This window comes from Perognathus longimembris, chromosome 9, assembly GCF_023159225.1.
Source record: "Perognathus longimembris pacificus isolate PPM17 chromosome 9, ASM2315922v1, whole genome shotgun sequence".
In the NCBI taxonomy this organism is placed as follows: domain Eukaryota; kingdom Metazoa; phylum Chordata; class Mammalia; order Rodentia; family Heteromyidae; genus Perognathus; species Perognathus longimembris.
In genome coordinates this window covers 50230869-50256712 of record NC_063169.1, presented here as the reverse complement: position 1 = coordinate 50256712, position 25844 = coordinate 50230869, and the positions used below count along the sequence as shown (strand labels likewise).

The window sequence follows — 25844 nt, the reverse complement described above, 5'->3', positions numbered from 1 at the left end:
TGCTCTCCCACTTGAAGCACAGCACCACTCCCAGTTTTCTGGTAGTTAATTGGAGATAAGAGTCTCAGGACTTTCCTGCCTGGGCTGGCTTTGAACCATAATCCTCAAATCTCAGCCTCTTGAGTAGCTGGGATTACCGAGGGAGCCACCGGCACCGGGCTGTTTTTCAGTAATCTTGAAAGCAGAGCATTCTACCTCACTGCTATCAATAACCTGACAGACATTATGGTAGCCTAATTTTCTTCTTTACAGATCGACCAGTGACATATCTGTATAATACATTGCACTATTATGAAATGTACCTGAGAAAGCGTGACCATCTCAAAAGAAAACTTGTCCATGCAATCATTGGCTCCCTCAAGGACAATCGCCCACAGGGCTGGTGTCTGAGTGACACTTACCTGAAGAATGCCATGAATGCACGAGAAGACAATCCCTGGGTTCCCGAGGACTCCTACTACTGCAAGCTGATTGGCAGACTAGTGGATAATATCCTTTTTATTGTTAGTTTTGAGACTCCAGAAATAACTATTTTGTTGTATGAGAACACATCTTTTTTTCTTTTCAAAGTACTATTTTTACATGTTCTAAAGTTGTTGTTGTTTTTCCTAAACTTGAATAACTTGGCTCAAGCAACTCCTTTCCTAATTTGTTCAGTATGTGGCAGTAAAAGCATAAAGCCCTGTGCCCAGCTTCAGTTATTTTGAAGACTACCTTTATTTTTACCTTTGAGATATTAAATTAGCAATCTCATAACAGATAGATTAGGTAGCTTAAAATTCTAATGATACTTATATTTCTAAAAAGACTTTATGAAGATTCTCTTTAAGGAAAAAAAATCCTATTTGTGTGTAAATAGACTGTATAATATAGTTTAGGATGCTGTTTACTATTATAACAGTCCTGTTTAAGTCCTTGAATAATTCAAAAAATGCTGGCATTAATGGACATAGGAATAACACTTTTCAGTGAAAAAAATCAGCTATATTGGGATTCTTATTTCTTTTTAATTTTTTATTTCCAGTTATCAACGCATTATGCCTATTTGTTATACTCTACCACTATTTACCAGAGAAATTTTTATGTAAATGAGCATGATGTTTTCTAAACAAGGAACTTGTTTCCTAAGGCAAAAGGATTACTCATTATAAAGTTATTTTCATACGAAATTGTCCTTTATTAAAAAAGTAAGCCTAGGAGTACCCAGGTTACATCTGTTGCTCATGCAGTATCAAAGTTGTAACACACACACACAATATCACATATTTACATATAATATTATATCTTGTATACATTGTCATGTCAAGCTTACTTGTTTGTATTGCTTGCCTCTTAATCTAACTATAGATAAATCCGTCTTGGCAGCATGGCTTGCATACTTGTGGAACATTTTGAAATCTGTAAAGTGTTGTACAAATGGGTGAGTCAGTCAAAGACAATCAGATTGTTATTGCTTTAATTGTTGACACCAATGGCTGGCAAATCTCCTGGTCCCTTCCCAAACTGTGACTGGAGATTCAATGAATTTCCCAACCCTGCTGCGCATGCTTTGCATGTCACTTGTGTGGAACTCATGGCCTTGGCAGTTCCAGGCAAAGATGTTGGCAATGCCCTTCTAAATGTCGTCCTGAAAAGGTATGTATTCTCTGTCTCAGCTAGGAGGAGTTTGTTTATTTGGAGCTGTTAAACCCGTGCTCCAATGCTAATGCACTTTAGATAGTACTTATCTACAGGTTCCTATCTTGTCTTACAAAGACAAGATTATATTACAAATGTAGAAGGTAGAAGGAAAGAGCTCTACTAAGGTTCAGAAGCCCTAAGTTTCTTTCCACTTTATTCCTGAATACCTGTTTGACATTTAACTTAGGAATAATGTGAACTTACCACTAAAACTGGTCTTTCAAGATTCTCACCGGCTGAAGGTCACTTGTGTGGTACACAATTTTTCTAAAGCAAGTCCACAGACCCAAGTTCAGTCTCTAGCTGCAGGACAAAAAAAGTTCTTTTAGACTTAAAGTAAATAGTACTGATTGAGGGAAATGTGAAAATAGTCTTTTTAGCCCAGCAATGATTATTGTTAAAGTTACAACAAAAACTAAAGGGGCTTTTGATTTTAAAACTTTTTATCAATAAATTCAGTCTAGTTTTTTTTAAGTAGTTGTCAATTCTCTGAATTTTATTTTTTCAACGTAAAAAGATAAAATGCCATATAAAAAGTGTTTATAATTGCCCATGTATTTTGTTTTTATCCTCTTGCAGCCAGCCTTTAGTGCCAAGAGAGAATATTACAGCATGGATGAATGCAATTGGCTTGATCATCACTGCGCTACCAGTGAGTTAATCATTGTAATTTGTACTTGATGATGAAGTACAGATAGCAATTTCTTGTTGACAAAAAGAATAATATGCATGCAGAATGACTTTATAAAAAAAAGTTGTTATGCAGATTAGCAAAATTTTTCAAGTCCTTTCATGTTATTAACGGCATTTTTGCATCCATTTTAAATGCATCTACCAGACTTAACTGCGCATTCTTTTGGTACCACCTTATTTACCCAACTTCAGTTTTAACCTTACAATCTGAACTGTCTTTGGCTATTTAACATGTTATATATGTTATGTATCTGGTCGCTTTCCTTGTAAAGCTAACATACTTTAGATCTTCTGATACATTAATAAAGAAGACATTGAACAATAACTCATTTTCCTCTGTCAACTTTGAAAGCCTGTTTATTCCTTTTTGGCTTTGGACTTCCTTTCCTGACTTCGCCAGCTCATGTGAAGCTCTCCCTGCTCTGACTTCCATATATCTAGTCAATACCACATCATTGTGTGATCTATCTTTAATAATATGTAATACAATTCTCAACAAATTTGTTTTATTGCACAACTTCATGAATCAGTTTTCTTCCCTTACATACCTTCAATTATATGTATTTATTTCTGAATTTTACCTATGTGCCATTGTTACCTGCATACGTTTTGGTAGAGTCAGTTTACTGCATGGTAAGTGTCAAAACACTAAATAAGCTGGGCCTGATACATGTGTGCAGCCTACAAACTGACCAGCATTTCTCCTAAGGCAGTTAATGACTAATTTTGACCTGTTACAAAGCCATCCAACACTATTCTGAAATCTTTGCTGCATAGTCACAAACTAGAAAAACAAAAAGCCTTGAAGGAGATAAAGAGTAGAGTGTATTAGAGACTTTAGGGTCAAATACTGAATAAGTGGTATTTTTTATCAGGCTTTTCTCTTGATTTTAAAGGAACCATATTGGATTGTCCTTCATGATCGAATTGTGAGTGTTATCAGCAGTAACAGTTTAACATCAGAAACAGAGTGGGTTGGCTATCCATTCCGCCTCTTTGACTTCACTGCTTGTCATCAGTCCTACTCAGAGATGAGCTGTAGCTATACATTAGCTCTAGCACACGCTGTGTGGCACCATTCCAGCATTGGACAGCTCTCGCTTATTCCAAAGTAAGTATAGCTTCTTGAAAAAGAGAATTAAACTTTTTTTAAATCTTATGTACAGATGAAGCGTGTGTGTGTGTGTGTGAACAGTTTGCAAAATAAGAATGTTCTTACTAGAGTTTCTAGTTAATTAGTCCTCTTATTTCAAAATTATTTCTAAAACTTCACTGTGTAGAGAAGTAATAATCTAATATTTATTTTTCCATTATGGTCTCAGGAGGCTTAGCCCAATGCATCCTTTTTTTCCAGAGTTATATCCCAAACAATGCTTTGGAACTAAAATAACTGCCTATTTTCTGATTGTTTTTCATGACCACAATATGGATATTAATTAGATTCAAATTTCCTAGGAATGACATTATGATAGAGTAATAGTTATTCTCTTTTTCTTTGAAATAGTTCACCTATCATTCAATAGTTGTACTATTAAGAATCACTTTTAAACTAGCAGTAATTTATTTCAGTAATCAAATGGAAGAGCCGATGAAAGATGAGATTACAAATATCATTACCAAAATTTAAAAAACAAATTGTAAATATTGTACATTTGATAGTTTTGTAAATACTTTGCTAACAGAATTCAAAGATTCAAGATATTTGACCTCACAAGACATTCTAATCTCCAAATTCCAGGTTTCTCACTGAAGTACTTCTACCAATAGTAAAGACTGAATACCAGCTGCTATACGTGTACCATCTTGTGGGACCATTTTTACAAAGATTTCAACAGGAGAGAACTAGATGTATGATAGAGGTAAATTATAATCTAATATAACATAAAGCATAAATTCTGAAGGATCTAATTTTCTTGCCCAGTGTTTTTCAAAATGCAAGTCATAGCCATTAGTAGTCGGTTTGCTATAGTAGTCAAATCAGTTTTCATATCTGAATGTTTTTTTAGGGGACTTAATATGTTTTTGAGTTTAGTATGGGATATGTTGAACTAGAGACACTGGAGGAAATAGCCTTTCATTGAAGTTGAAAAGAAAGTTAAGGCTACAGAAATACATTTGAAAATTCATGGAGAAATTAATGAAAACCATGGAACTGGATGAAGTTGGACACTTGTAAGAAAATATAGGGAGTAAGAAAATGCATCAGGAGCAGATCCTTAGAACTAAGCCTTGACTGCTAAATAGGATGAAGAAGGTACAAGCCTAAGGATTCCTAAAGGACAGTTATCTCAGAAACCAGAAGATGGTATCTAGAAAGCGGGTTGTCTTAAGAGAAATGACTTAAGTTATGAAGGGAAATCATGGTGATGCCATAACAGGGAGCATTCTGTAGTCTTACATGTTCTCTTATAAATGTAGGCTGCGTCATAGCTCCATGCACATAGAGGTACATGATCTTCAACAAACATGTCATCCCCATGTGCTGATGTTGTCATGGAGTTCAGCTATATCATGCTTGGTGGTTTCACCAGTTTGGCCACTTGAATAATTTCACATTGTTATTGAATAGATTGGTGTGGCATTTTATGACATGCTGCTGAATGTCGACCAGTGTAGCACCCATTTGAACTACATGGATCCGATTTGTGACTTCCTGTATCATATGAAGTACATGTTTACTGGTGACAGTGTAAAAGAGCAAGTAAGTTAAATTTACTTATTTTTAATAATGTTGGACTTGCAGGATTGAACATATAGGGATAGACTTTTTTGTTCAATTTTTGGTTAGTTTTTTCTTTTATGAGAGAAGGACTGATACCAGACCTATTTAAGGGCATCCTCTTTTAGAGACAGTAATAAATAAATACTTTCTCTCACTCTTTCCCTTCGATATTTGCAACAAACACCTAAAAAAAAAAAAAAAGACCTAGGAAGTTAATAGTAATCTCATTAGGAAAAGCCACTTTAGAAAGCGAAAACAAGTGAAGGAGCCCCCACTTCCCCACTCATCAGAGCACACATTGATGGTAAAGACGCCACCTCCTGAAGAGGATTTGAAGGATAGAGGAATGCTTAATCTGAAGAAAAAGTCCAAGGGAAAAAGTCCAAGTTCAGGTCCTCGCTATTTAAAGGGCTTCCACTTGAAATAATGTTGATGTGTTCTGTATCACATAAAACTGTTTAGAATTCTGGTAAAGTTAAAGAGATTCATACCCTAACTCAGCATGAAGTGGCATTTCCTCTAGAGGTGGCTGAAGGCGGCATGGATCCTCCTTGGATCATATGTGAGTTTCCTATGGGTAGAAATAAGGCAGATGAATCAAGTCCATACCTCTCATCCCTTTTTATTTTGTCATCATTTCTTATAATTTAATTTTGTTGGATTTTTATTATATATTAATTATACAGTATAAAAAAAGTTTAATTATGTTCAGATCATGTATATAATGTCCTTGGTCATATTGGAAAGGAAGGCAGATTGCTATAGAACCATATGAACTAGAGTATGGGGTTCTTTTTTTGGAGCTGGAGATATAAGTACATGGACTCCTTTATGCTCCAGCTATAATGTCAAATAAAGAAAGAGAATATTTGTGTCTTCTTGTGTTAAAACACAGAACATGGGGAGAACCAATAAAAAACAATGTTCTGTTAAAAAAATATGTTTTTAATTTGGAAGTAAAAAACTTTGACATGTAAGAATACAAAAATGGAAAAGTTATTGAACTGAGATTTCCTCATAAGGCCAAAGAGCATTTGAGTATAACTAAGAAAGTTGTGGGAGAAACACTGACATATTTATTTCCTTAGCATATTTTAAGAATATATCTGGGGCTGGGGATATGGCCTAGTGGCAAGAATGCCTGCCTCATATACATGAGGCCCTGGGTTTGATTCCCCAGCACCACATATACAGAAAATGGCCAGAAGTGGTGCTGTGGCTCAAGTGGCAGAGTGCTAGCCTTGAGCAAAAAGAAGCCAGGGACAGTGCTCAGGCCCAGAGTCCAAACCCCAGGACTGGCAAAAAAAAAAAAAAAAAAAAAAGAATATATCTAATTTTAGTTAGCTTGAATTCCAATTATAAATCAACAAAAGAATAAAATTCACAGGTAAATGTTCAAACGTGAGTTTTTCAAATGACTTTTAAAATATAAGGATGTTTCATGCTTCTGTGAAGTTGGCATTTTAAAAGGATGATTGCATTTTTGGATGTATAAAAGTCCTAATATAAGCTGTAGCTATTTATTAGAAATACATACATATATATATATACACACATTATATGGCTTTTGGTAGTGGGTGGCTAGTTGGCTGGTAGTCAGTTTATATGTGTGTGTGTGTGTGTGCGTATGTGTGTAAATAGATATAAAGTTGGAGCTGTGCATACACCTCACATGCTCACATACACAAAATGTATGAGAGGGTAAACCAGTATTCTCTCACGTAAGGGGAAAGAAATCATTACCTGTTTTTGTTAAAACATGTACAGCAGTTTCTCATCTCTTCCATTCCCCTCCCTATCTATTGTTTCGGGGCACTTGTAAATTACTTTAAAGGAAGGAAATAGAAGTTCTCTGCTTTAAGTGTTTTTTAATGTGTTTCACCTCACAGGTAGAGAAGATTATTTGCAATTTAAAACCAGCTTTAAAACTTCGTCTTCGATTCATCACACACATCAGCAAGTTGGAGCCAGCTGCAGTGCCTCAAGCAGCCCTAAATAGCGGCTCTCCAGCACCTCAGTCCACTCCAGTACCAGCATCCTTGCCAGTGACTCAGTAAGACCGCAGTTACCATGGCGAAAATACAGCCATGCTTGCAAGTGGACTCAAGTCTATTAAATCTGAACATGACTGCTGTGGTGATGCTATCGAAGCAACAGGGATGTTCAGATTGTTTTACCTTTATTCAAATAGTGAATGTCTTGACACCTTATATTTCCCATCTCCCTATCATATTTTTGTCTCTAAGAGATCAAGTAAACTACATGTTGTTTATATTTGTAACAATTTATTAAGACTCCCCAGGAACTTAGAAATGTCTGTGCAAATGACTTAATAGGCATTCCGTCGTTCTTTTACCACTATTTTGTTTATATTTTTTTGTTATTAATGGCAAATTCTCTCTTCCGGTACAAAGTACAAGTACTCTTTAAATACATGTAAAAGAGTCATTACAAATCCTCTCATACATAAATCTCTTCCAGTTTATCTTCAGGATAACAGAGTTTTTTGTTTTTTGATGTTTTAATCAACAAAAGAACTCTAAATTTCATTATATTACAGAAGCAAATAGGTTTCATATGTTTTTGTAAATAATATGAAAATTTTGTTGCAAATTTCCAAGAATTCTAATGTTTTCTACCGAGATATATTTGGCAGCTTTTTAACCTTTGCTTTGAACTTACTATATTGTATGATGTGAATTCGAAACTACATAAGAAAATATCACATCTGAAAATATATAAATCTGAAATAAATAAATACAGAGATGTGAAAATACACAAATTCTCATGCCTAAATGATTGCTTTTCCTGTCCCTATTTTTAAAACTGTGCCAGACGCGGATGGTTCACGCCTGTAATCTTAGCTATTTGGGAGTGAGATCTGAGGATCGTCATTCAAAGCCAGCCTGGGCAGGAAAATCCATGAGATTCTTAATAAACTCTGGAAAACCAGAAGTGGAGCTGTGGCTTAAATGGTAGAGCACTAGCCTTAAGGGAAAAAGAAAGCACAGGCACAGTGCCTGGGCCCTGAGTTCAAGCCCTAGGACTAGCATTAAAAATGGTAACAACCCATACGTCTGTACGTCTACAAGTAAACACATTGGGTATTAACCAAGAGGTTACAAATGAATTAACTGAAGTATGTAATAAACTAAGGAGAGCACAAAAGATGTAATTCTTTAAAAAGATTGAGTCTAAACCCAACAAAATAAGTGCCAGGAAATGGATGTGTACTTGTAAGAGGGTAAGGTAGGGCCAAAGGGAGAGGAGTGAAGAAGGGAAGAGTCCAGAGAACACAGGCAAGAATTCATTGTATATACCACAGAATTGAGAAGGGAGGGGTGAGTCAAAGTGGGGTAAAGATGTTGAAGTGATAACTCAGACCAAGATGCATTGTACACATAAACTGCTTTGTTAAAAGGCAAAACGAGGCTGGGGATATGGCCTAGTGGCAAGAGTGCTTGAGCCCTGGGTTCAATTCCCCAGCACCACATATACAGAAACCGGCCAGAAGTGGTGCTGTGGCTCAAGTGGCAGAGTGCTAGACTTGAGCAAAAAGAAGCCAGGGACAGTGCTCAGGCCCTGAGTCCAAGACCCAGGACTGGCAAAAAAATTTAAAAGGCAAAAACAAAATGCATAACATAATTAAGATAAGGAAAAGGATAAGGTTGGGAGGAATGGGTGAAAATGTAGGAGTATAACATTGATCAAGATGCACATTATTCATAAACTGGTGGTGAAGCAACTCCTTTGTATAACTAAAGATAAAAACAGTGTAGTGAATATCACTGTTGCATTGGTTTACCCCTTGTCCCACAGTTTCTGTAATTCCCCTTCCCTTCCCCAAATCAGATAAAATATAAGACAAAGGGCACAGAAATTAAAAACTGACAACAGGAAATAAACCAAAAGAACAACAACAAAAAAAAAAAACTACAAATAGTGCAGACACACAAAAAACACTCGTTTCCATTTCTTGGAGTTCATTTCAGTAAGCATTTTATTTAGTCATGCACATAGCTATTGAGTTGTTGTGATCCTCTGTTAAGACATAATCTAGTTATTACAAATGAAACTGTGCAGGGTATGTTTCTTTGGATCTGGTTTACTTTGCTTAATATAATTTTTTCCACATCATTCCATCTTCTTAAGAAGGGGGCAATATCATTTGTTCTGATGGAAGCATAGAATTCCATTGTGTACATATGCCACATTTTCTTGATCCATTCATCTACTGAGGGGCATCTGGGTTGATTCCGTATCTTAGCTATGGTAAATAGTGCTGCAATGAACATGGTGGTGCTGGTAGCTTTAATGTGGCCTTGTTTGTGGTCTTTTTGGGTAATTTCCCAGGAGTGGGATTGCTGGTTCATGGGGAGCTCTATGTTAGTCTTTTGAGGAACTTCCATACTGCTTTCCAGAGTGGTTGGACACGTTTCTTTAGTATGTTTCGGAGCCAATATGAGTTCTTAGGATGTGTAGGGATTTTAAGACATTTTTATCCCAAAGATAATTTTGATTGAAACCCTAACACTGCAGATCCTGCAAGCAAAATAGATTGAATTTGGGAGAGAATGAGACTTGGGGAAAATGTCCTCTACTTTCCACTGAATAACATCCATGCTTAAAATACCAATACTCTCATGCCTAATGCTTAGAAAAGTTCAAACAGGGTTATCTAATATCAATGAACTTGGAGATTGCCTAAGTCTGTGATTATTCATTTTACAGATGGAAAAAAAAATAAAACTAGCTTCTCTGAGGTTCTGCAATATTTTAGAGATGACTATTCATGATTCTGTGTGTGTGTACATATAGACAGACATGTACATACAGGAGTGGTAGGAGTGTTGCATGTAGTTAGAAAGATATAGACAACAAAACCTTATTGTAAAAGAGTTTATTATAAAAATTACATTGTGAACCACATGGACACATGGTACCTCCTTCCCCCCCTGCAGAATGGCTATGTTTGTCACCTGTAGAAAATCCCACTCTTGGAAGAAGAAGGGATAACTTCTGTTATTTTATGTATTTAAATGCCACTATTTTTTTTTTTGGTTGGAAAATAGTTTGTGCTGCTTTTAAAGGATCAATCCTCTTCCAAACTAGAAAACAAAAGCTTTTTTATTTCAAGAGTTAAAATGTTCCTATCATACATTTCACAAGAGAATTGATAGAACTTATACTCATTGGAAAGACATTTTTTCAAAAAGCACAAATCTTTGAGAGAACGGTGGGCTTTCACATTCACAGAGGTGGGTTAAGGTAATTAGTCCCAGGATCATGATTTCCCTCCCGAGCCACCCCAAAACAAGCCTGTGCTATCGCTACCGCAGTATTCACTGTTCGAGTTACGCCGTCGGATGTCCCCAGGCTTGGATTTACTTCCACTATATCTAGTCCCGACAGTAATCCTACAACAACAACACAAAGGGTAATGACATCATTGAGTTAAACAAAAAAAGCAGTGTGTTAACATCAGTACACAATAGCTTCAAAAGTTATCCTGTAACACAGAGGTGATGACCACCTAAAACCCTAGTTATTACATCATTCAGTGGAGTGTATCTACTGGACCTTGGTTTTCACATCAAGGAGACCTAAGTGCATGCTAAGCAAGTATACATATCTGTATTGTCTCCAGTTACCTACCTGTCTTGTAGATTTCTTCTGCAATGTAGAGACCTTCCCTGAGAGACAGACCCCCGACCACAGGTGTGCCAGTCGCAGGGGTGTAAGATGGGTCAAGTCCATCCACATCAAAACTCAGATGAATTGGCCTAGGCTTGCTTTAAGAAGTAGGAAAACACTTCAGTTTAAACTTGATATTAAGTTTAACACTTAGTAAATAAATACAGTTCTTACCCGGCTTTATTTTTTTTAATAGCCTAGTAAAATTCTAGGATTTTCAAAATCTCTTTGTTAGTAACATGTTGACTAGTGTCAGCAAGCCTTTATGATACACACAAAAAACCACACATGAGCCCGTGACCATCCTACCTTCCCACGAGATAGCGGAGCGTTTCTTCCATCACCCTGCCAATTCCAAGTTTATCCACTTCAGTCATTGAAAAGCATTTAATACCCAGAGTTTTCACAATATAGCTAGAAAAGGAGACATTAAGATAATCTGCAATTAGTAAGTCTGTCTCTCCTTCCTACTGTTTCCTTTTTTAAAAGAGAATTTGGGGGAAACATCATATATTCAAGTTTTGTGTATAAATGTAAGTCAACTACATTATAAACTGAATATGTGTGTCAAAATGTGTATACATGTCTTTGTTTATATACTTGTAGACACACATGTATATATAGTAATTTGCTATTTAATTCTCTTTTGAGGAACAATGGTGTTTGAAGTTGGGGCCCGTGCTTGCTCTGCAGAGACTCTGCCACTTGAGTTACATTTCTAGCCCCTAAAATAATTTTCTTTAACAGACTTGGCAGTAAAATTTACCCAGCAGACAAAAGAACAGAGCGGAAGGTAAAGCCCATCTGGGAATACACTCACTGTTCTCCAGGGTCCACGTCTCTCAGGCCGATATACACGATGTTCTGGGCAGATATGCAAGGAGTCACCCAGGAGAATCCAGGCACGGCAGGCATCTAAAATGGTAGTGTTCCCATTTAGATATAGCTTTCTTCTAAGCAAACCCTACACTGAACATTAAGGACACTCACTGAATTGCATTTACCTTACATTGAGAGCATAAGTTTAAAGGAAATAATTTGCAAATCATATAAAATTGAAGAGAATGTCTGCCTCCCCTTATACTCTTCATTGCTTTGGTTTTGCTAGACCTGCCCTGTGGCCCAGATCTCTATCTTGCACACATGTTCATGTCCTCTTGCCATTTCTTCTGGGCCATGCTTTTTGAGGACTCTAATGTCAAGAAATGAGGGTGTTTCCATGACTTTGCTTTCTAGTAAGGACCTAATCCAGAGAGCAGCAGCATGGAGAGGCTGAGGAGATATGAACAAAACCCATCCACACTCCTTATGCTGCAATGTGATGAATGACACCTGCTTTGTGGAGTCCAAGCTTACAAGCTTGACAATTTGCATGTTTGTAAACACATCCCTTGATCATCAATTGAAAAGATGTTACCTATGAATATTTGACATGAGTCACTTTGTATCCTCTTCCATCATCAAAAAGGACTGATTTATAAGAGCTGTACCAGTGGACACTGATACAAAACTCTAAGCTTCAATGTAAAGTCTTGATCTCGGATTTTAAATGTTTTAGCAAGGAAGTTTCTGGAGAAGAGGGACATGTCCTTTCTCTTACGATTTAGGATAGTAAAAACATTAATAAACTCATCTACATTTTAAAACTGTTCTCCATAGGTTCTATGATTTGGAGGGAACAGTTTTGCAAAACAGGAAAACTACATGACATATAGCAGGGTTTGGGGTCGGGGGGAGACTTGGCTTAGCCCTTGCTCCAATGTTTGATATATCATCTTCTGCATGTTTGCTCATCTATGAACTTCTGTGAATGTGGTTATAAAGCAGTGCTTTGCCCCATCTCTGAGGGAAGATACAGTCAAGCAACGCATCATCCCATTATCCTTTGAGTCCATGGTTGCCACCAAAGCATTGATCAAAAACATAGTCCTGGGGCTAGGGATATGGCCTAGTGGCAAGAGTGCTTGCCTCGCATACATGAAGCCCTGGGTTCGATTCCCCAGCACCACATATATAGAAAACGGCCAGAAGTGGTGCTGTGGCTCAAGTGGCAGAGTGCTAGCCTTGAGCAAAAAGAAGCCAGGGACAGTGCTCAGGCCCTGAGTCCAAGCCCCAGGACTGGCCAAAAAAAAAAGCATAGTCCTATTATGATTTAGTCTCCGGTGAAGATGTAAGCCCCCCCTAAACATTATTCCCTAATCTATACAGTATAACTATTTAGTATCACTTCATTATTCTCTAAATATAGTAAATATCCTTTAATTATTCCCTAAACTGTCCAGTGTGACTATTTACATATCATTTCATTAGTACTTAAATGATACAGTAAAACTACTTATATATCACTGGTCTTATGTTACTATTATATGTACTCTAGATAGGATTTAAAGTAGATGGATGGTGTACCTGGGTTACATGCAAATACTAAATGAGGGTACTCAAGGTTTGGGCTCCTGGAGGCATTCTGAATACAGAGTGACGGTGGATATGGAATCAATTTAAGGTAGAGTCAGAACTCATTTGTTTCAGAGAAAATGGTTTGAGATTACACCAAAGAACAGTGATGGAAGACGCTTGCTGTTTGTCTTGGACCTCCTGACCCACCAGTACTACTACTGCGGAACAGTCTTCATATCAGAGCATCAAGCAGCCTTTTACCTGGTTTTGCAGTTCCCTCAGGAGGAAAGACACGGGCTGTCCATGCAAGTTCCCACTGATGGTGGTCTGTGGAGTGTTGATGTCAGTGTGCGCATCCACCCAAATGACCGCAAGGTCATTGTGGACCCTGGCGTGGCCAGAGATGCTTCCGATTGCCAGACTTTGGAGGAAAAAGTTGACATGAAAAGCACGTTTATGATGTCATCATATAGACCTCATGTCCTTAGATTACTGTGCCTGTGTAGTTTTCCTTTTAAGTCAAAGTCACTATTTCTCGTGGGCCTTGTAACAGTGCAGAAGGTAGACCATATACTGATTCTTATTCACAAATTATAGTTGCACTGCTAGTATTACTACAGTGTGACTATATTTATAAAAGCATTTTCTAATGAAAATCATGAATTATAACTTACTAAAAAAGCTATTCAAGAAATTTTATGGCATAAATTCCTGTGCAACACTCAAGATTGAGTATGGCTGAATACTTAATTTTCTCAAGTGAACTATAACTAAAAAGTCCTTTGCTCTTCCTTCCTTTCTTCCTTCCTGTCTTTCTTTTTCTTTTTTTCTTTCTTTTTTGCCAGTCTTGGGCTTGAACTCGGGGCCTGGGCACTGTCCCTGAGCTTCTTTTGCTCTACCACTTGAGCACCACTTCTGGCTTTTCCTGTTTATATGCTACTGAGAAATTGAACCCAGGGCTCCATGCATGCTAGGCAAGCACTCTACTACTAAGCCACATTCCCAACCCCTCCTTCACTGTTTCTTAAACCCCAACTCTTGTGTAATGGTGGAACATCACTCAGAAGTGCCTCCTTATGCTATAGTCAAAGGTTCTTAGCCTTTATTCAATGCTCCGATATCCGAACTGCACACTTTCCTGTCATACAATTTCCCCTGACATACATTAAGGGGCTCCAGATCATCAAAGTCCATCCCAGATATTTCCAACATCTTGCTAGAATGGAATATCTAAGAGGTATCTTGCAGAGTGTAAAAGATTATGAGTTACTATAAAATGTCTGGATTTTCCCGTTTGGAACATTTAAATACTATTCAGAGAATCCTGAATTTTCAGATTCTCAAACTGGAAGCAGTCATGTCTCTATCACCGAAAAGTGACTCTAGGTGTTTGTTGTTACTTCTTGTTTCTTATCTTTTTGCCACTTGCCACTTGTAAAATTTCCATTCATTTTTTTTCTCTTGAAAAAGAAAGCAAGTCCAGCTTTTTGATTGTGACATGTTACAGAAGCCTTGGTAATGATCAGCTTTTGAAGAGGAAATGGAGGAGAGTGAAATAATTAGGTTTTATGTCAACAGCCATAGAAATGTTTCTACTTTTTAATCTCATAAAACTGATCTTTGCCACATTATTTGTAAACATGAAAATTTGAAGAAAAAAATAGTAATAGTAAGATGAATTGGATGGTTACGGGCATGCTAGGATAACCCTGAGGAAATTCATACTGTAGATTATGAAGAAGAAAAAAACAGCACATAACACACCAAGTTGACAAACTTGTCATGCATTTATGTGTGTGTGTGTGCACTTTCAAAATTTTTATAGTATAGTCCTATAGAATAGAACAGGATAGGAAGCATATACATTGTTAGTCTCAATTTCATGTATCATCAGTAATCAGGTAGAATTACGGTATGACTTTCCCTAGATTTTCATTGTTAAGAAAGGTAAGCCTGTGATAGAGACCCATTCTTATTTTATGTATTTTCTGTTGTACTAGATGAAAAAAATAAAAATAGGATAAGACTTCCAATAGAGCTAAGTCTATGATTCCATAGTAAAGTAAGCCATAAAATAATTTCTTAAGGCAGAAAATAATGGTCAGTGCTTTCCCATCTACGTTTTCCTCTCGTGGTCTCTGTTATTATTCCCTTATTCCATTTGCACCCAGTTCTCAGTGAACAGCCCCAGTACCAGACCTGTGGTCTCCACCCAGGACCACGCTGACTCTCTTCTGCTTCTGGGCTTCCTCCACCACACCAGCCAGCTTCCTGGTGGCTGCTCCCACCGATCGTGGATTCTTCACAATTTTAAAGGGCGTGTCATTAGGAACAGCCTCAAAGGACAAGTCCCCATAGTCATGCACATCACATCCTACAAGTCAAAGTTTCAAGTTACTAGAAAATACCAGTCTATAAATATACTCAAACGACCAATTTCAAGAGTAATAAGCAAAAAAGAAATCTGGAAAGACAGTAATCATTGTGAAGATGAAAAATGTCTTCTTTTGCCTGACATCACACCCAGCACCCCAATACTTCTCAAATCAATCCACTTAGATGAAACACAAAAATATATCACCAGTAACTTCTGGTTTGAACCTAGTAGAACTCTCTCTCTCTCTCTCTCTCTCTCTCTCTCTCTCTCTATATATATATATATATATATATATATATATATATGTATGTAATCGTAAGCTTGTCATCTTTCTATAATAAATAAGATTGTAATAAAAAGTAGTTTATATGTCCAAAAGCATACCAGAAATAGTTAATTTTTCCAAGGTAAAATACATAGTATGCTGTAAACTTTTTGATACTGTCATTGAATCTTGGTTTCCATCCAAGTAGTCACCTGAGGAAGTAGCCAAGCTTCCTATTCCATCCATCATACCTGCCTCAAGATGGTGTCAGGAGTAAATATGTGCTTATCACAGACAGCTAAGCATATACAAACTTTATCATAGCTTTTTTGGGTCGGGGCACTGTCCCTGAGCTCTTCAGCTCAAGTCTACCACTCTACCACTTGAACCACAGCAGCACTTCCAGTTTTCTGGTTAATTGGAAATCAGAGTCTCATGGATTTTCCTGCTAGGGCTGGCTTTGAACCATGATCCTCAGATTTCAGCCTCCTGAGTAGCTAGGATGACAGCCGTGAGCCACTGGTGCCAGGCTATCATGGCATTTTTATATGGAAAAAAGAAAATGAAGGTGATTTAAAGTTCTTAAGGATCTGGATAAACTCCCAAAAAGACCCAGAAAAAAAATTCAAAAAGTAGAGAGCTTTCTGAAAATTTATGATATGGGATCAGTTTACTATTCTAGGCTACTTATTGTTTATTGTTTATTTGTTTGTTTTGCCAGTCCTAGGACTTGAACTAGGGCCTGAGCACTGTCCCTGAGTTTCTTTTGCTCAAGGCTTAGCACTCTGCCACTTGAGCCACAGTGCTACTTCTGGCTTTTTCTTTTTATGTGGTGCTGAGGAATTGAACACAAGGCTTCATGCATGCTAGGCAAGCACTCTACCACTAAGTCATATTTGCAGTTCTGTTCATTGTATTTTTTAAATGTCTGTGGATATTCTTTACTCACCTTCAAGAAATTTCACCGGATATAACATGTGACCCAACTATGCTTACTGAAGAAAAGGCCATTTGCCCACACTTTCTGTTCTCTCTTGAGTGCATTCCTCCCTCCCATACTTCTTCTTTCCTTCCTTCTTTCCTCCCATACTTCCTTTTTTCCTTCCTCCCTTCCTCCCTCCCTCTCTCTGTGCCCTTTTCATTCCCTTTCACCTTTTTCCTTTTTTATGGCCTTATGAAATATAATTCTTAGTTACTAAAACTCACTTTAAGTGTGCAGCTCAAATGAATTCTGCTATTACATCTTGTAATTACTACTATGCTCAGTATAGAAAGCATTTCCATTACTTAAAGTTTCTGCCTCACTCCCAGGAATTCACTGAGTTGCTTTCTTTGGCTACACTTTGGTCTTTCTAGAAATCAGTGGAGTTACATAGTCATTTGTGTGTCTCCTCTTTCACTTGGCTTGCTGTTTATGACATTAATCAGAGTTTTTTCCATGTGATTGGTCCAGTCCTTTCTACTGTTGAGTACTATCTCATTGTGTGGGTGTGTCACTTTTTATTTATAACTATAAATAACTACAAATAAAAGTTCACCAGTTGATGGGCCATATTGCTATTTTCATTTTATTGGTTATCATAAATAATGCTATTATCCATTCAAGCCCAAGTGTTTATGTGGAAATACATTTTCATTTCTCTTAAGTAAATAACAGGAACTACAAGGTCAAAAGATCATGGTGTGTTTATCTAGGAAATGGGAAAAGTGCTTTGCAGGGCGGCAGTGTCATTTGCATTCCCAGTGGAAAAATATGAGGGTTCCATTTGCTCTGCAGCCTCATTCATTACCATGCCAATGGGGGTTTATACACAAAAATAGCATATACTTAAGCCTACACATTTACTATGCATACCTTTACATCTGTGTGTTATATATTTGTAAACACACAGTATATAAAGAGTAGATGCCACTATTATTGTTTTATGTCTTTTTACAAAAAGAAATTCTCTTGCTTGTAGAATGCCCCTTGTGTTTCCCTTTCAATCTCCTAACTCCTCTACCATCCACCAGACCCCAGTTCTTGCCTACATAGATTCTTCTGTATAGCAGTTTGACAGGAAATACAGAATGTCTGAGAGAAGTAAGGATGCTCAACCAACAATAGATATTCAGCATTCTTTTCATTCGCTGTCTGCCTCTTTAGTAGGATATGGTTCTGAATTTCAAAGCAATGCCACACTCGTGTGGCATAACCATCACCGCCAACACATCCCATGACCTCAGGAGCCCGTCATTCCCCTCGTGGAGAGGAATCCAGGCTAACTATCCTTCATCTTAAGCATTACCTTGCTTTTTAAGTTTCTCCACAAGATGAGCGTTTCTCAGTGCTTCCGGGCCTCCTTCCACCCCTCCTCGTGGCTGAACAGAGGAAAAGAAAGCACTTTGGTCATCATGGCTATCACACTGTAACTCTCATTTCCTTGGCTACTACAAGGCCAGAGGTTTCTATTCCCCCATTTCATCTTCACAGTGAGGTGAGATTATTCGTGGGCCACAATAGAAGGAATGAGAATCATAAAGCGATTTGATTTTCCTGTTGGTGCACAGATATGAGTCTGAATTTCAAAACCTGCATCTCTTCTTTCCTTCATATCATATTGTGCCCCCCCCCCAAGTCCAGGGTAAACAACAAAGCATGCTGATGGAGACAGAATCATGAAACAAAAAGGTCATCTGTCTTGCAGTCACTAGTAAGATGGTAGAAAGCTTGGACATTTAACCTCAATTTTGTAATATGTCATAGTCACACACACACACACACACACACACACACACACACACACACACACATACACGCATGCACACAAAATAAGTGAAACAGATGCTTCTAATTCAGTCTAGGAGAGCTGTATCAGCAAAGGCTGCCTGAAACAGCTGATCTTTGAGCCAAATCTTGCAGCATGAGTAGAGAGCCAGATAAACCTGCTAAGATGATAGTGGAGAAACCTCCCAACCAACCAGCAAAACAGTTTGGGCCCAGGAATCTGCAGGGGAAAAGATGTGAAAGAAATCCATATGCAAATCCTCCCAGAAATAAGTTAGGACTCTTGGGGAGAACAGGCAACAGAGAAATTGTCACCTGGAAACTGAAACTATAAACAAAGCCCAGCCCAGTACTGGCAAGTTCTGACCTGCTTAAACAAGGCCATGAGAAATTCTCCCTGTGCTGAGCAGCTCTCTGGTAAACCAGGGTTCTGCCTCCATGTGTGTGTTCCCAAGTCCCTGACTGATACAGGGCTAAAGAATTCTTTACCTTTCTGAGCCTAATTCCCAACAGGGCTTTATATTCATACAGCTACTTCCTTATGTAAGATGAAAAGACGTGTGGCAAGACATGTGTATGTGCCAAGGATTAGAGCTGTAGTTCCCAATGTAGGCAGAATTTTCCCAAATGACAGATGACTGACAAAACACTCAATGGGACCCGGAAAATACTCAATGTTAAATTCCCCATCTACTACAAGACCACCTATGTATGCTCCATACACATTTCGCTCTTTTACACCATTCTTTGTTATAAAAAAATTTTATTTGTTTATTTATTTATTTATTGCCAGTCCTGGGCCTTGGACTCAGGGCCTGAGCACTGTCCCTGGCTTCAAGGCTAGCACTCTGCCACATGAGCCACAGCGCCACTTCTGGCCGTTTTCTATATATGTGGTGCTGGGGAATCGAACCCTGGGCTTCATGTATATGAGGCAAGCACTCTTGCCACTAGGCCATATCCCCAGTCCTTATTTTATTTTTTGATTGACAATATTTGTATAGATTTATGAGGGAAGATATGTGCCTTGATTCCTGAATATATTGGGTAAGGATCAACTCAGAGTAATTAGCATATCCATCTTCTTTAACTTTAATCATTTTTCTGTAAAGAGCATCCTCCCCTGTAACTACTTTGAAATGCACAGTGCATCTGGGGTCACTATGTTTAGGCAGCTGTGTGTAGAAATTCAGAGCTGATTCCTTTTCTCCACAGCACTGTTGTTGGCCAAACTCTTCCCATCCTGCCTCGTAGATAAAAGTGGTTTCCTGTCTCTTTTTGTCTTCTCACATAGTTAGATTTCTATCTAAACTTTAGATTAATCCTCAATGTAGGATTGACATATAGAAGAAACTAAAAAAAAAAAATCATGCTTTAACAAAAACTCCCTAGTCATTTTTTTTTCTGTCCTATAGATGTTAGAATGAATCTCCTAGACGCTTTAGTGGACATTATATTTTCTGTGAGATTCATTGAATTTCTCAGTGAATTTTTTTATCTAGTATTCTTCATTTGTTGTATTAGCTGCTTCTAATAATAATAATAATAATTACTTTTATTTTTTATTGGTCATGGGACTTGAACTCAAGGCCTCGGTGTTATACCTGAGCTTTAGTCTCTGCTCAAGGCTAGCACTCTACCACTTTGAGCCACAGCTCCACTTCCAGTTTTCTGGTGGTTCATTGGAGTATCATAGACTTTCCTGCTCAAGCTGGCTTTGAACCATAACCCTCATATCTCAGCCTCCTGAGTAGCTTGGATTATAGGCATGAGCTACCAGTGCCCCACTAATTGCTTGCTTCTTAAGATTAGTCTTTGCTCATTGCTTGGTTTTATCTGTCTACTTCCTCAACTGTTTTGCCAGCTCTGCTGACTTTCTACACAGACCCCAGTCACTACCCGATCACCAGTGTCAGATCAGCTGTTGACTTGGGCTCTCTTGAAGAGCGGGTCAAGGGTGCAAACTTTGGAGTCAGAAGCCAGGGCTGTGTGACCCTGAGAGAGCTAGTCAAACCACTGAGCCTTAGTTAACCCAACTAAGTAGAAAAATAGTACTTACCCCATTGCTTACTCATTGCCTTGCAAATGGGTGAGGCAAGGGATGGAGCTCTTCCTCAGGCTCAAGGGTTTACTCATTTGACCTCTAATCTCTTCTCTACCTTGGTGTCAAACTTTACCCCCTTTAGATGGAAGAAAGCTTCTATGCTGGCCTTTCCCCCCCCACACACACCCTGTATTTTTTTAAAAAAAATTTCTGCCACTCCTGGGGCTTGGACTCAGGGCCTGAGCACTGTCCCTGGCTTCTTTTTGCTCAAGGCTAGCACTCTACCACTTGAGCCACAGCGCCACTACCGGCTTTTGCTACATATGTGTGCTGAGGAATCAAACCCAGGGCTTCATGTATACAAGGCAAGCACTTTACCACTAGGCCATATTCCCAGCCTCCCCCCCCCCCTATATTATATAAATTAGAATGGAAAAAATCTATCTCATTCCTTATAATCAAGGGACAATAAGTTTCCGATTTATGGTCCTGTTTTAAATGAGAAAAAAGCCAGGTCAAGTGAGATCCACCGATAATATAAAAATGTATTATGCTGCATTTTAACATTCTTTTCTCCTAGAGTAATTATTATTATTATTTGGGGATTAGTTTTATGCTGAGGCTCAGGGGCTAAGACATCTTGACCCCTTTCCTCCCTCCCTCCTCCCTCTCTTCCTTCTTTCCCCTTTCCTTCTTTCCTTTCTCCTTTACTTCCTTCCTTCCTTCCCTTCTTTCCTTCCTCTCTCTTTTCCTTTCACTCCCATCAATAATATAAACCTGCTCTCAGCATAGGTAAGCATATTGTGTGTTTTAAAAGGAACATGTGTCAGCAAAATATCCCTGTGTTCTGGGAGATCTCTCTGGATGGTTGCCAGGGGAAGTGAAACAGTATTTACTGACAGCCCAAATGTGGTTTGGGGCTCCAACCTCTGACCTCTTCCAATTTGTTTTGCAATAAAAGCCAGCATGCACAGCAAAAGTTCAGAATTGAAAGATGTAAGAGACTGAGACTGACTAAAGTCTTAATAACAACAACAAACCATGGGTGACTAGTCCATTGAAAAACAAAATCAATCTTAGAAGTTGCAACTGCCAAAGTGTTTGCTTTGCTTTTGATTTTTTTATTGTTGTTGTTTCTCTTTAAGCATAGCCATTTTGAAGCCCAAGGCATTCTGTCATTTCATTACAATTACCACAGTGAGTGTGCCCAGGCAGAAAGAAAAGAATGTCCACTTAGACATTGCCGGTGTGTTGATTCACATTTAGGTGTGTTGATTCACACTTAGGTGGACATAGGTAATCTGGGAGTTTCCTGAATCCATTATTCTGGGGTTACTTTGTTTTTATGTTTCCCTCTTCAAAAAGAGACACATATATGTTTCTACCTTATTCCATGAGCCAATGGTTTTATACATTCAATGAAACTCTAAAACACTATGAATATTTTACCACGTACATTTAAGTTATCCAAATTGGAAGTCTGAAGGTTACTCCGAATGTATTAAAACATTTTTTCCTAGCCATTAGTTATATAACCAAACAAATGTACTTTCTTCAAATTCTCCTTCCCACTAATTACACAGCAATCATCAAAAACGTCAAGAGCAACCATCCTAGATGGGGAGCTACAACACAGAAAATCCATTTCAATTCAAAGAAAAATACCTCCTTAAGTAGGAGTAAACATTCAGTAGATTTATCTGAAATGGGGTTTGGCTGAGATCAAGAACCATGAGAGTAAGTGGGGCTGAGATTATAAATATATGTATCACAAAATGGTAAGGGAAATTTAAACCGCGTGTTCCTTGGCCAGATTATACAGAGAAACAATCATACAGAAATACCTTACAAATATGAAAGTACCAAAGTATTCCAAAAAATGCCAGCTATTGGAAGCCAGATTTTCCACTCACCTGGCCCTTTGAAAAAGGAGCTCCAATAATCTCTATGGATTTCGGATTCGAACTCATGCTGCTCAGGTCCTCTCTGCTGTGAAACACAGGCTATTCACAGCTTTCCAGCTGGCCACCACCGGCTGCAAGCCTCCAACACAGAGGGCACATCTTTCTCCTTACTTATAATTGGGTTGGCTTTGTTTATCTTTATTTTAATGAGGGTGGCTGGCCACACCCACTGAACCGAAGAATGACAGAGTCAACAGAAAGTCTTGCAAAGGCTTCGTACGTGGAATGAGTCGGATTCCTCAGAGCCCAGGTCTCTAGTTATGTGAGCATTATTCATGTTCGGAGCTCACACCCTTTTTTATTTTTTAAAGCCAGCTGGGATGAATGGCATTAATCTTTCCTCAGTGGTACATGGTTTCATAAGCACATTAAGTACAATGGCTCCGTCTATGCAAATTGTCCTCCCCAGTGCTGTGGCAGAGAAGAGGGGCTTGTCATCACTGCCTCTTACTTTCCTTCCAGTTCTAACATCCTAAGAGAAGGCAGAGTTCACTTGACGGGCATAAATGGCTACCCAATGACACACATTTCATACACCACTAGGGCCTATGCTCTCAGAGAAAGTGCATGCCTTCCTTTTGAATTATTAGTTAAAAAGGCAGGAAAGCAGTCACTCAACTGATAAGCCAAAAGTACTGCAAAAGTACTGCAAATGTGATGTATAGGAAAATAACAATTTTTGAAATCATAATATCAAAAGTACATAGAGGTGATCATTCCTAATGCTGAGGTCTTTCTTTTTGAAATCAGAACTTTATTTTATGCTTAGTAGGTCTCCACTGTATAGACAGACCATATTTGCTTATTCATTCAATTAGCACTATGTTTTTTTATCACGTGTATGATGCTCTACTGTTTTATATGAACTCATTTAATCTCCACCCAAATTCTATGCTCAATTTCATCATTAGACCTCTTTTATTGATAAAGAATCTGAAATTTAGAGTCTGTGGAGAAAGATTCGGTTATTCTAGATGGATCTAATCCCTAAGTTTGCAACCTACTCACCAGAAAAGAATCAGCTGTTAACGAATCGTGTCTTCCTGAGAAGTTGTCTGTGTAAAGGAATGAATTTAGATGAAGAAAGGCACGCAGGGATTCTCCCTACTTCAAAACTGCCATGATGGTAATTTACAAGGGAATCACACTTAGCAGAAACAACATCCTTTGCTTTTTTAAGAGAGGAAAAAGTGGTAGATCATTTAAATACCCCAAGGCAGAGATTCTGTCAGCAGAAGTGACAGTGTTGGTAAGAGAGAAAACCTAGTCACAGAATGAGTCCATGAGGAAAACAAGATCTCTCTGGACCATTGTGTTAGGATTGTTTCCCAAATAGGGTTTCCTATGTCTATTTGTGCTTTTGTTTGTATAATCTAAATGGATGGCATTCTTTGATTGTTTGACGTTTGAAGCAAGGTCTTGTTATATAGTATACTGGACTAGCTTTGAACTCCAGCCCTTCCTGCCTTAGCCTCACAAGTGCTGGTATTATACCAGCAAACCCCAAAATCTTCATTTTAAAATAATCAAACAATTTCCTCCTTAGGCCTTATACTTTGAGAGTTTTGAGTTCTGCCTACTCCTCAAATCTCAAGTATCTATTTATGTTTTCTTCTATTTGATTTAGAGTTTATCTCACATTGAAACCCTTTTTACGGTTAAGGTGCACTAGTAGCATTTTAAAAAATTAATTGTCAGAACTTTTTCTTTAAAGAACCTCAATATCTGTCTAAGCTGAGAATCCCTTCCTGTCATTTGACCCAGTGGTTAACAGCCCTGTGATCCAAGTAAAGCATATTCTCTTGGCTGTCACGTCTCTATTGTTTAAGTCTTTCTTGTTTAGGATGACTAGCCTGAAATATTTCAACATTTTCTTGTATTACATGATTCAGAAACCTAGTCATTTCTTTCAAAGCACTCAACTTGTCTATTATTTCCTTTAACCTCCTACTCACCCAGAACCTAAGTCCATCAAACAAATTTGATAATGATCACATTTCTGTTCCACTGATTTAAAAAAAAAAAAATAAGTGTAAGAGGAAAGTACCTTGTGTAAGATTTCGGTGTCATTTTACCAGGAACCTTAACTCAAATGCCCCATTCCATTCATTAGTGATCAATCTGGAGACAGAGCTATTAACTAATTCCTAAGTGAACCATTTCTTCTTGTCCCAAAGAAAATCTGACAAGTGCCTCCATAAAATTTCATTATACTTTGCATCATCTACAAGCTTGACTTTTCATACCCTCCCTCAGGTGAGAATCTGAGGGAGAAGCTTAGGCCGAGAGAATGGATAAAGTTGCAAAACTTCCTGACACTCCTTTCTTGAACTCCTGGAGTAGAAAGAGGATCTGGGAAGTACATAGCTGAAATGAACTATATTCAATCTAATTGAAGTGTTCTGACCATAATTGGAAAAGGAAAAGATTTCTTCCACAACAGAAGAAAGAGGGAGAGAGAGAGAGAGAGAGAGAGATAGAGAGAGAGAGAGAGAGAGAGAGAGAGGAAAAAGGAGAGAGAGAGAAGGAAGGAGGGAAGGAAAGAAGAAAGGAAGGAAGGAAGGGAAAGAGAAGGAAGGAAGGGAAAGAGAAGGAAGGAAGGGAAAGAGAAGGAAGGAAGAGAGAGAGAGAAGGAAAGAAGAGAAAAAGAAAGAAAGAAAAAAGAAAGTAAGAAAGAAGCAAAGAAAGAAAGGAAAGCAGGCAAACCAACAGCTAGAGACTCTCTTGAGACACAGAGTTCATAGCAACAAATTATAGGGTCAAAAGTGGTAAGATTCTTCTTGGCCAACCAGCCCTACTCTTTCCCCTCCCTGGCTCTGTTATGCATCATTCCAGACTGCACAATGGGGAGAGGTGTTTTGGCATGTAAACAAGAAACAGCCATAAAGACTTCTACCCTATCACAGTTCAGCAATAGCTAAGAAGCACTAAATACCTGATTTACAGACTTCCTGTGGCAACCCACTTTGATCAAAAACCAGATGGGACACCATTTGCTGAAACTCCTAGCCCTGATCAAAGCTGTGACCCCCACCCAGGAGAAGGGCAGTGGAGAGAATAACAAAGCAAAGTGCTGAGAGTGTGTTTTGTTAGGTGGGTGATGGGCTATGGCAGAGAATTTAAGAGATTTTTTTTTTTTTTTTAGGAAATAAAAGAAATTCTGTTTGCAAACTTGATATAGGAAGTTAGCAAACTGACACTATTTGATTGAAAAGCATTTAATAAGTCACCTTTATTTTAA

At 38.1% G+C, this 25844-nt stretch overlaps 2 protein-coding genes across 3 annotated transcripts in view; one reads left to right on the top strand and one right to left on the bottom strand.

The window, feature by feature from the left end:
* Positions 1-7900, top strand: part of Med23 (mediator complex subunit 23) — a 42130-nt gene extending 34230 nt beyond the window's left edge. For both annotated transcript variants that reach the window (XM_048354089.1, XM_048354088.1), the window contains 7 exons: positions 253-489; positions 1470-1635; positions 2260-2332; positions 3270-3484; positions 4112-4232; positions 4943-5074; positions 6985-7900. In XM_048354089.1, coding sequence (XP_048210046.1) covers positions 253-489; positions 1470-1635; positions 2260-2332; positions 3270-3484; positions 4112-4232; positions 4943-5074; positions 6985-7152 — 1112 coding nt within the window. In that variant the 3' untranslated portion in view covers positions 7153-7900. The remainder of the gene's footprint in view (positions 1-252; positions 490-1469; positions 1636-2259; positions 2333-3269; positions 3485-4111; positions 4233-4942; positions 5075-6984) is intronic.
* A 2094-nt stretch (positions 7901-9994) lies between these two features.
* Arg1 (arginase 1) lies at positions 9995-22676 on the bottom strand. The gene is made up of 8 exons (XM_048354090.1): positions 22553-22676; positions 18117-18189; positions 15386-15560; positions 13448-13607; positions 11610-11704; positions 11099-11203; positions 10751-10887; positions 9995-10512 (listed from the first exon to the last, which is right to left on the bottom strand). The coding sequence occupies exons 1-8, from the start codon at positions 22607-22609 to the stop codon at positions 10346-10348; spliced, it is 969 nt and encodes a 322-aa protein (XP_048210047.1). The 5' UTR covers positions 22610-22676; the 3' UTR covers positions 9995-10345.
* Positions 22677-25844: the final 3168 nt, after the last annotated feature.

Bases quoted from the DNA above. Each gene is read 5' to 3' on its own strand.
- Arg1 (XM_048354090.1), bottom strand. From the start codon at position 22,609: ATGAGTTCGAATCCGAAATCCATAGAGATTATTGGAGCTCCTTTTTCA. The intron at 18,190-22,552 runs GTGAGTGGAAAA...TCCTCTGTTCAG, and splicing joins CTCCTTTTTCAAAGGGCCAG to CCACGAGGAGGGGTGGAAGG. The intron at 15,561-18,116 runs GTAATGCTTAAG...TTTGACTTGTAG, and splicing joins GGAGAAACTTAAAAAGCAAG to GATGTGATGTGCATGACTAT.